This window comes from Ovis canadensis, chromosome 9 (assembly GCF_042477335.2).
Source record: "Ovis canadensis isolate MfBH-ARS-UI-01 breed Bighorn chromosome 9, ARS-UI_OviCan_v2, whole genome shotgun sequence".
NCBI lineage: Eukaryota > Metazoa > Chordata > Mammalia > Artiodactyla > Bovidae > Ovis > Ovis canadensis.
Window position 1 is genome coordinate 31,362,401 of NC_091253.1, and position 11,486 is coordinate 31,373,886.

The 11,486-nt window shown below is 52.0% G+C and overlaps 1 protein-coding gene across 1 annotated transcript in view; it reads right to left on the bottom strand.

Moving 5' to 3' along the window:
- Positions 1–2,756: 2,756 nt before the first annotated feature.
- CCN4 (cellular communication network factor 4) overlaps positions 2,757–11,486 on the bottom strand; it is a 31,005-nt gene continuing 22,275 nt past the window's right edge. The window contains exons 3-5 of the mRNA XM_069600946.1: positions 7,686–7,946; positions 6,053–6,246; positions 2,757–5,024 (exon numbers count right to left, since the gene is read on the bottom strand). Coding sequence (XP_069457047.1) covers positions 4,725–5,024; positions 6,053–6,246; positions 7,686–7,946 — 755 coding nt within the window. The 3' untranslated portion in view covers positions 2,757–4,724. The remainder of the gene's footprint in view (positions 5,025–6,052; positions 6,247–7,685; positions 7,947–11,486) is intronic.

Genomic DNA, 11,486 nt, shown 5'->3' on the forward strand with positions numbered 1-11,486 from the left:
GAGTTTCCTGCAGCTCCTGCATTGTAGGCAGATTGTTTACCACTGAGTCACCGGGGAAGCCCACCCACAGGGTACTTGGGAATATAAAAAGACATTGAATAAATGAGTAAGGGAATGAATGCCAAATGTTCATTTTATATTTACATGAGATGTTTTCCAATCTCAACACATTTGTCCCCCTGGTCTCTTCTGTATATCAGAATTCCCATTTTTCAGTGCATTTTCAAACTTTTAGCCATTTTTATTGCCATGTATAAAATATCTGGGAGCCTAATGTCCACCATCTGCACATTTACTTAAAGTGTTCAGTGTTCCATCATTGCCTCATAATAACTGAAAATACAGGAAAACTCACCCAGTCCAGTAAGTCACTTTGCTGATGATTTATTGCTTCAAGGCAAAAGGCTATAAACAGGGAATTAGAGCAATGAAAACTCTTCACATTGGATAAACATGTTCTGTGCGACACAAATCATGAGAAGAATGAGGAATGCTGAAAAACATGACAGATTGCCCAAGTGCTATTTTCCCTCTATGGGGAAATTCTAAGACATTTCTTCATATGTATTTTTTAGTCACTTACAAAAATGGCAGCGTGTGTGTGGGTGTTAGTCACTCAGTCGTGTCTGACTCTTTGTGACCCCATGGATTGTAGCCCACCAGGCTCCTCTGTCCATGGGATTCTCCAGACAAGAATACTGGAGTGGGTTGCCATTCCCTTCTTCGGGAGATCTTCCTGACCCAGGGATCGAAACCGGGTTTTCTGCATTGCAGGCAGATTCTTTAACGTCTGAGCCACCAGGGGGCCTGAAAATGGCAGTCGGAATCCTTAAATATTGTCATAGTTTGAAAACAGATATACACACACGCACACACACATATGCACATACACACACATGCAGAAATACACAGCAGGCCATTCTGACCATTCAGGACTCCCAGCTGGGCAGAGTTACTACTTCGGTTACTTTGGGTCAACATAAGTCTTTAAAAATCAGTGACCTTTAATGTAATAGTCACAGGTTGCATTACTTCCCCGCAATTTGTAGGAATACACAGTATTTAAATGTTAATGAGAGCCTAGATAATCATATCCTTTGAATCTGCTTTCTTTGATCACTCTCTGAATCATTTTCAAAGTTAATGTTGCGGCTGTGCCAGTAAGCCTTTGTCTGGTGCCTTTTGGTTTGCAGGGGTGTTGGGGGCAGGCTAACTGGGCTTAGCATCAGGAGAGATGGCTCAGGTGTGAGACTAACCTCGGTTTGCAAACTTGGTTGGCAGTTCACTGGCTGTGAAGACAATGAGCAAATACTTTCTAAGGGCCTCAGCTCCATCTCTAAAATGGGAAGTGATGATAATGCCGCAGCTCTTAGGCTTGCTCTGAGGATTAAATTAGGCATGCAGTAAAGCACCTAGCCTAAAGCCTGGTAAGTGCTCACCAAATGCTTATGCTAAGGGTTAGCACGCATTAGTGGCATGGTAAATTCAGGTCTCCTTTTTCTCGCTCATCTATGCATGCAACAGATAGTCACTCCAAGCACTTACGTGAATTTCTCCACCAAAGGTTGACTATTCTTTCGTTTACCTTTCCCTTATCCCAGGACATGGGGTTACAAGGGACTGGAGAGGTGGACACTCCAACAGGCCTCATTCAGGCTCTGCCTGGAGGCCTCCCCAAAATCAACTTCTTATTGCTGTCCAGTCGCTCGGTCATGTCTGACTCTTTGCATCTCTGACCCCATGGACTGCAGCACACCAGGCTTCCCTGTCCTTCACCATCTCCCAGAGCAAGCCCAGACTGGAATAAGCAGAGATCTGGGTTTCAACTTTTGAGGGCTGATTCCCAGCCTCTTTGAGTCCCAGACTTTCCATTTATAAAATGGGGAAGAGATGCTTGCTTAAAATTGCTGCCATGATTAGTAAGATAATTCAAAAGTTAGCAGAGAGCTTGGCACCAAGTAAGCATTCAATAAAGAGGTGTTTTTTCATCATGACTGGTAACTTTTATTGGAGCAGGTCGCACCACGGCTCTGTCTTCTTCCCCGTGACTTCAAAACGTGAAACTGAGCCTTCCTCTCCGGGGCCTGCACAGGACAGATTCATTTCTCAAAGCAGGGCATTCTGGCCACCCCATCCCACCCATCCTGGGGATGAAAGCCCCAAGTCCCTCATCCAGGCTTCCTATGATCTTGGAAGCCACGTTCACTTTCCTGAATTGGGAAGCAAATTCAGTTAAGAACCTAGTTCTTGGGTGTCTGCTGAATTTCAAAAGGGGCCAGCCCTCACCTGGTCCTTGGAAGCTTTGGGTGGCAAGTGATTTCACTCTACAAAAATCCAACATGATCCATGTGGACCTACAGGAAAGATTATTCATGGAGTAAATTCTCTTCCCTGGTGGTTCAGTGGTAAAGAATCTGCCTGCCAATGCAGGAACCATGGGTTCGATCCCTGGGTTGGGAAGATCCCCTGGAGAAGGAAATGGCAATCCACTCCAGTATTCTTGCCTGGAAAATCCCACGGACAGAGGAGCCTGGTGGGCCACAGCCCATGGGGGTTGAAAAAGAGTCAGACACGACTGAACACCTGAACAACAACAAAATTCTCTTCACAAAAGAACTCGGGCTTTTTTTTTCTTTCAACAAACACGTGCCTTTCTTTTGATATTAAATGTCTCTTTTTCTACAGCATTTCAGATTTGGCTGATAAAAATTAGACTGTCATGTACCTTTGGAAGAAAGAGATCTTCTGAACGCACGTAGGGACTCGTACACAATTTCCTTTATTCATCAAATACACATTGAGCACCACTGTATGCCTTGCACCAGGCATTCAGGAGGTCACAGTAAGGAGGACACATTTTCAATCCCTTTTCCCTCTCTAGGAATCCCTCTGCTCGCCACTCAGAATTCCCTCATGAAAAAGGCACCATCCTTCAGTCTGCAGCATCAGGTAACAAAATCATCTTTAAATACATGGTGAGAGCTGGTTCTGATTTGAAGGAGGGAATGATCTGGACGGGAGTCATGGATTTCGGTTTATCCTAGATTTTGTCTGATGCTCAGACATCTAAATAATCTGAAAGTCAGATACACTCTTCTCTTGGGAAAGAAGCTGGAGAAACAGTAATAAGAACCAAAAATGACAGTGAGAAGTCGCTTATCCTGACATGTTTTCCTGCTCTGACGCACAGGGAAGCTCTAGAAGTTGAGGGAAGATACGGGTTAGAGAGTCAATCCAACTTGGATTTGCATCCTGACTACCCCACTGACCAGCTGGGTGACTTCGGTCAAGCTCCCTTACCTTACTGAGCTTCCATTTCACATTTGTAAGAACAGAAATAATAATAGGCACTTTTCAACACGACCTCCCAGTTTCCACGAGCTAGTGTAACGGTGCACATGAAGCGCTGAGGGCAACGTCTGACATGTAGAAGGTGCTAAATAAAAGAAGTGTAGCAGTAAATATTTATACTTTACTAATAAAATAAATAATAGCCTCATTTCCATTAATAACGACTTTCTCTTCCTTTTAGCATCAAACCCTTTTGGCTTTTCATCCCTGTTAAAAATCCTTCGGTTTTGAAACAATCGGTAAACTTCTGTCTTTGTACCAGAACTGAGCTTTATGGATCAGTCTGCGAAATGGGTCACCGAGGCAGAAAGACACATGCCCTGGGCCCAGGGACTCTTGCCACCCCAGGCGGACACAGACTGGACCCGCTTCTTGGTTTGTGAACCCACTTCTTGTTTTGACTCACACTCAACCTGGACCCAAGGCTCCCTCAGAGCAGAAGGCTACCACAAGACACCACTCTGAGGGGTCAGAGATGTGGCCCCAGGGGCCCCAGCAAGTCCCACGAGCCCCCAGCACGCAGATGGTCAGGTGTGAGGAGGAGGCTGGCTGACTGCCCAGTGCCCTGCCTTGTCTGGGAGCAGCAGATTTGGTGCAGGGCTCAATCGCTCCTTCTGAAAATAGACTGACCATACTCTGACCCTGGTGTATTGACCAGGGACTTCTCCCAGGAACAAGAGGAAGTTTATCAGCTTGCATTTCTCCCTGGGATGAACCCAATGCACACCCTTCACAGTGCAGGGGTGAAGAGAAACTTAACTGCAACAATGCCCAGATTCATGGACACAACTGTCCATCCAAAAACCAAAGCCAAACAACCATTCACCTCATTTAGCAGATATTCAGTGACCCTGGCAGGCACAGGTCTTTAGAATGAGACACAGCTTTGGTGTGCAGTGGTCAGAACTGCTAATTAGGGTCCTCCTTGGCCTGAAGAATGGACAGCTCCACTGTCCTAAATCCCCTCTATCCTTCTGAATGGACCCAGAGAGTTTGGTGGTTTGGTATCTAAAGAAGGAATTAATGATACTGAAGATCTAGCTGATTCTGTTCCTTGGGACTTGGGCGAGATCCAGCAGGACTTCCAGGGACTCAGACAGGCCGGATCGGGCTCGGGTATTGTCCAGAGCCGGGCACTTTCTTTGGAGCGTATGTGGACTGCTGCCAAGGAGAAGACCCACTGTCTGGGCCTGAGCGTGCCATGATGGGTGCTTTGGGTGGGCAGAGACAGGACAAGGGGTCACGGGCCTGGGCCTGGATCTGGGTCATTGGAAACGAGTGGAAAGTGGACAAAAGAAGGCTCAGTGGGGGCCTCAGAAGGCTGGCTGCTTTATAAGCTCTGGGTCGGCCTCGAGCCCAGGTTCTGTGGCTGCTTAATTGGCAATCTCTGAGAAGTCTGGGTAGGAGTCCAAGTCGGCAAAAATATCGTTGGGATTCTGACAGCTCAGATTGCAGAAGCAAGCGTTAATCCACAGGGCCTGGCGGGAGAAGTCGGGCCCATCGGGACACTGGAAGGAGATGCTGATGGTCTTGGACTTGTAGGGGATACAGCACCGGCTGTCGGTGCAGACCCCACAGTACTTGGGCCGGTAGGCGCGTGTGCTGGTGCAGCCGGCCAGCGTGAAGTTCACGGGCGCTTCTGGCTGGTACACGGCCAGACACTTCTTCCCTTCCTGCGGGAAAAGGAGGTTTCAGTTGAGATGCTCAGAGGATCAACATTTTCAGCTCCAAGCCCTCAATTCTTCCCTTTTCACTCGCCATGCACCCCATCTCTTACTTTCGGATCTGCAGCATCTTCAAACTAGGAAGGACCACCCCAAAGACAAAGAGACCCAGCTGTATTATGCAAGAGGAAACCGAGCGCACAAAGGGACTGCCTTGCCGCAGTGCAGCTCTCTCAACCTGCAATTTCCCTTCTTTCCTGCCTTCTGCTTTGCCAACGCCCAGGTCAGTTTCTCCAACACAGGATGACTCTGTGGGCTCCTTCAGCCTGCCAAGCGCCCCCTGCTGGTTAGGGGCAGAGCCATCATGGCCTCCAAGACTGGACTCATTTAATCCTAAACTCCTCCTCCTCTGCCTCCCATAGACTCTCACACACTTTTCACGCAACTTACTCAATTGGACTGGCATTATTTAAAGGGAGCTCTGTGGGGCTATGGGCCACTCAAGGGCGAGGCTCTTTCTACATCCCTACAGTCTAGCTTTCTGCCTGGTACATGGCTCTGGTTTAGTTGCTAAGTTGATTCCGATTCTTTTGATACCCTCATGGGACGTAGCTCACCGGGCTCCTCTGTCCATGCAATTTCTCAAGCAAAAATACTGCAGTGGGTCTCCATTTCCTTCTCCAGGGACCCAGGGATCGAACCCATGTCTCCTGCATTGGCAGGTGAGTTCTTTACCACTGAGCCACCAGGGAAGCCCCAGTAGGCACGTACTAAACTCAATGTTCTGGTCAACTATGTACCAGCACCCTGCCTGAAATGAGGGTAGAATAGATCCAGGCAATGTGTGGGCCTGAAGCTTATAGTCTGAGAGCTATCTCCACTGAAAGTCACTCAGTCGTGTCCAACCCTTTTTGACCACATGGACTATACAGTCCATGGGATTCTCCAGGCCAGAATACTGGAGTGGGTAGCCTATCCCTTCTCCAGCGGATCTTCCTGACCTGAGACGCCTGCCCCTCCCTGGGAGGCAGACCCACCTTGATGTGTGGCCGGAGGTCCACGTCACATGGCCGCAGGTTGCAGAGGCGGCTTTCCTGCTCAGGCCAGCAACGGGCATTGACGTTGGAGACGCGGGTGGAGACCCCCAGGCCGCAGCTGGTGGAACAGGGGCTCCAGGGGCTGGTGTACGCAATGCAGTTCTTGTGCCACGGCTCTATCTCACCTGTGCTCCCTGCGGATGGGGACCAGGTGCCCAGTGATTTCCCAGTCTCCATCAGCCCCCCAATCCCTGCCGTCACAACCCTAAGGGCTGGGGTCCCTGAACCTCAGCGAGTGGGCAGTCCCTCCGCTTAGAGGTCAAGTTGGCTTCTAACTAGCGTGGATCCCCAGGGAGACGAGAACTTGTCATGAGTTCCTCATACTTCTCCAGAGGGAGAACCATCTTTAGAGACAGGTGACCTGAATCCAATCCCTGCTCGACCACCTACAGGCTGTGTGATTCTAGACAACTTACTCTGGGCTTCAGGCTCTTTTCTGGAACAATAACATCTGCCCTGCGGGGCTGGTATGGCAATAAAAGGGTCCAGATATTGACCGAGTACACATCAGGCATCTGCAAGGTGCTGGGGATAAAAGGGTAAAAGATACCGGTCCTGCCCCTGCAGAGATGACATTATCTGGGGACGCTCAGGGGAAGTGCCTGCCCCAGTACTAGAACTTCATCTGAGCGATGCTCAGGGCATCCTGGCTAAGGGGACATGCAGGCTTCAGGGGCAAACTGTCTGAGTTCAGCTCTTAGCATCACCCCTTAGCATCTGGATAGCTTCCAATAAACTGGCTCCCACCTCTGAGCCCCAGGCTCCCCACCTGTAAGTGGGGTTGACAACAGCACCTCCCTGCCTCCTGTCCCCGGTTGTGGATAGAAAATACAGGCTCAGGCACGTGACAGGGCTCAACAGCTGTCCCCATCCTTAGTAAGCCCTCAGGAAGTGGGAACTAAACCCCAACCCTTGGCTGGTTCTTTCAGTGGATGTATCCTGGCAAGCAGAACACCGGGGAGTGGTTGTAAGTGTCTGAGAAATGGAAAGGGGAGTGAGCCGAGAGATGGAGACAGGTGAAGAGCCAGGGAGACCAAGGACTGATCTCACAGAGGGATGGAGCAAGATACACAAGGCAATGACTGGGAAGAGGAAGCAGGCCCTTCCTGGTAACACACAAACCCAGAAGTCAGGGAGGGGAACCTGCACGGAGAGACAGCAGGTGCACAGGGGAGCTGGATCAAGGAGCGCAGGAATGAAAGAGAGAAGAGGATGCTGGGAGACGGGAGACAGCAGAGGCCTTTGAGGACAGACGGAAGCGAGGAGGGCGGGCTGGGAGGGAGGCGGCGGTGGGGAAGGATTTGCCGAGGAGGATGAAAGGCTTTGGTTTCTAGGTCACCCACTCGGCAGGCGCTCTGCTTGCGCTCGGTCAGAAGGAGGTCACTGGGCCACACACACTGACGCGGTGGGCAAGCCGCCGCCGCCCCCACCCCGGCCCCTCCCTGAGGCTGTTCTAGGAGGCCCGCTGGGGACGGACCGAGCTCCCCATCCCCTCCTCCTCCGCTCCCCATCCCCTCCTCCTCCGGGCTGCAGCAGCCCTCCCCGCGCTCCGCGCCGCCCCCCCCGCACCCACCGGAGGTGCCCGTGTGGCGCGGCGCTGTCTTGCGGGGCCTCCTGGCGTCGTCTTCACACACCCACTGCTCGCAGCAGCGCCCGGGCAAGCTCACCCGGCGGGGCCGGCGGCACCAGAGGCGCGGGGGGCGCGCGCGGAGGCACAGCGGCGTGCAGCCCACCGCGCCGCCCACGCACGTGCAGTTGTACTTGCAGTTGGGCTGGAAGGACTGGCCGTTGTTGTAGCGCACGCCGTCCAGCACGCAGCCCACGCCGACCACCTCTGCGGACACAGGCGCCGCGGGTCAGGCCTGCCGAGGGGCTGGGCGGGCCCCGCAGGGCAGCCCCCTGCCACTGCCCCACGCCCCCCGCACCCCACCTCCCGGGGTACCCATCATGGAGAAGGGCTGGGCCCCGCTGCTCTGGCCCATTTGGTGGGACCTGAGCGGAGGGTGTGGCAGCCCATTTAACCCGCGCAGAAACACCCGGTGCCCGTCTGGAGGGCTGGACGAAGGGGTGGGAGGCTACAGCCTGGCCAGGACTGGGGCCTTGGGCAGCCAGCCCAGTGTCCTGTCCCAGCAAGTGGCACAAAGCCTGGTCCTGACAGTTACCCGGCTTAAGGGACACAGTTTGTGAGAGGAGGCAGAGGCGATGGGAAACCCGTCAGAACACTTTGGAAGAGACTGGGTTCATTCAGTGCCTATTTGTGGAGTGTGGTAGGTGCTGGGGATTTAGTAGTGAAGGAAGGAGACAAAAGCCTTGCCCTCAATGAACTTGTGCTTGTGTGCTTAGTCACTCAGTCGGATCCGACTCTTTGGGACCCCATGGACTGCAGCCCAGGCTCCTCTGTCCATGGGGATTCTCCAGGCAAGAATACTGGAGTGGGTTGCCATGCCCTCCTCCAGGGAATCTTCCCAATCCAGGGAACCCAGGTCTCCAGCATTAATGGCAACCCACTCCAGTATTCCTGCCTGGAAAATCCCATGGACAAAGGAGCTTGGTAGGCTACAGTCCATGGGGTCACAAAGAGTCGATACTGAGCGACTTCACTTTGACTTTTCTTTCACACTCCTGCATGCATTGCGGGCAGATTCTTTAGCATCTCAACCACCAGAGAAGAAATGGACCATCCAGAGCGTTGATGGGGACATGAAAGCAGGGAGCTGGGAGAGGGAGGGGGAAGGTTGCAGATGTAAACAAGGCAGGTAGCCAGGGCCTCACAGAGGTGATGATGATTCAGCAAAGACGGGAAGGAGACTGGGGAGCTGAGCTGCCCAGGTGCTGGGAGAGAAGCCTTCTAGGCAGGGAAGGGACTGCAGGCAGTGGGAAGGCCTGAGGTGGGAAAGGGTAGGGGAGGGAGGGAGAAGGGCTGAAGGCAAGAGAGAGAGGGCTTCCCTGCAGGCTCAGAGGAAAACGCAAACTCTTAGAGCCTGGAACTCCGGTTGATACACAGTATGTGCTCAGTGAGTAATGATGAATCGCTGATATGAATTATGCTTCACAAAAACCTTGACGGTGCTGAGTTAAGGACAGACCGACGGGGTTCCTGACGAGTCAGAAGGTCATGCTGGGGAATCCAGGTAGGAGGTGGTGGTGCTTGGACCAGAGACGGGCAGCCAGGAGGAGAAGGGCCCCGCTTCTGGGTCTGTTTGGAGGGACTCGCTGGCAGGTGGGATGTGAGGATGAGAGGAGAATCAGAAAGGACTCCTAGTTCTATGTCCTGAGGCCTGGAAGGAGAGGGATCCTCCGTCCTCAGAAGAGCAATGTTGGGGTGGGTGGCCTCAAGCTCTTCCCTAGACTCGAGATGCCTTGTTGACTTCAGAGTGGAGCCGGTTCTGCAAGCTTGGAGCTCCAAGAAAGATGTGGGGATACTGGGCTCCGACCAGCATCCCAGCCTTCCATGTCAGTCCCATTCTGAGGGCAGTGTCTAGAAGTGCAGACAGAGAGCCCAGGGCAGCTAGGGTACTCACCCCAGGAGGGCTGTCTGCCAGCAGTCCTGGCATATCTCCTGGATTCACCTGAAGCCGAACCATCACCACCACCATCATCTCTGTATCTCACAGGAGGGAAGGTGCTTGGTCACCTGACCTGCTTTGTGTTAGGCTTCCTTGCATTGCTGACTTCATCGCAGAAGGAAAAGCGACCATGTCATCACCTGCATTTTCACCTGCTGCTAACTTGCATCTCAGTGAGGTTGAGTCACACACCTAAAGTGACAGTGCTCAGCTCAGCGGAGCAGAGGGGACAGGATTGCAGCCTGTGGGGATGCTGGGGTGACTGCTGGTTTTCCTGGGAGGTGACTGATCTGGGGGGGGAGGGACCAACAGGAAGGGCGCTAACACTGCCCGTCCAATCTGGAGCCAGGCACCATCTGATAAGTGATCTCAAGCAGTCTCACGGTGACTGTCCTAGAAGAGCTTTGTTTTCTTTCTTTGGCAGAGAGGGGAGCTGGGTGGGTGAGGGGAACAGTGATTCATCTTCTCAAGGCCCCCCAGCTGGTGTCTGAAGAAGCTGCACCCCCCACCCCAGGCTCTGACTCCACTGTCCATTTCCTTCCATCGGACACCAATAAAAGAGGGGAAATAGGAAAGCAAAACAGTGAGTGAATCACCTAGTGAATCACTCATCTTTTGTTCTGAGTCAGCCTGGCCTCACCCTCTCACTCCAGGGAGAGAGTGTGCTCGTGTGTGTGGGTGGATGGGAGATGGAGTGCTGAAGCCAGTCTCTGCCCCTGGGTGTGGGAACTTTGGGTGGCGAGGGCACTGCTGGGTGCTGGGAGCCTTAGCACAGTAGCTCTCATTGCCAGCGACACAATGGTACTACCCCGGGGGAGCTCTTTAAAATCATGATGCCCACACCACGCCCCAGTACCTGGGGGTGGACCTGGGCTTGGGTATTTTTGCTTTTTATTTTTTGACCTTGTTAGCTCCGCACGTGAATCCAGTTTGCAGCCAAGATTGGGACCATTTGCCTCCAGAAGTTGTTCACAGTCTCCTGGGAGGTTTGGGAGGTGGGGGCAAAGATGGATGGTGGGTGGCTGTGATGGCCCCACCAGTGGACTCTGGCACCCCTTCCTTATTCAATTTCTTTATAGCTGATTGAAGGACGAGCTTCTGATCAGATGGGGAAGCTGGCCGAGCCTCCTTCACCATTCAGACTCTCGGGTCCATTCAAGCATGACCTGGTGGGCTTTCCTCTTATTGAGGGGCTTCTGGGAATTCAAGTCGCCTTGCTGTGCCATCCAGACCTTTACTCTTCTCGCTGCACCCCTGGTCAGCTTCCTAAGAGCAAGGACAGTGGGCCATGCCTTGTTGTAACTCCACTGATGTGCCATCACTAACCTATGTTCATTATGAGTGAATGAATCAGTGGGTAGAGGGATGGATATCAGGTGGGGTTAGCCCTCCTCTGTATTGGGCTTCTCCCATGTATCAGGCACTTGACATCCAAACCACCCAAAAAGGTAGGCATTATTCATTGCATTTTCCTTGATGAGGAAACTGACATTTAAAAAGGTTAAGCAGTTTCCCTAAACCCATTGTGTTAGTTGATTATGTTGCTGAGGTTTGAACTTAGGCTGTCTAGCTTCAAACACAATGCATGGGTTTTCTGTTCCTTTACTCATCAGACGGGAGAATCAGAGCTTGAAACTAGCCCTGCCCCCCAAACTCTGAGGATAACCCTGGACAAAGCTAAGGGAACGTTTACAAAGGAAATCTGAAGGAATATTCAAGAGCAACTGATCACATTTTAGGCTCTTGTGAAATTCTTTGTTTAGCCTAAACCACCATACAGAGTTGGTTCGATCAAGCTCCTTAAGTGA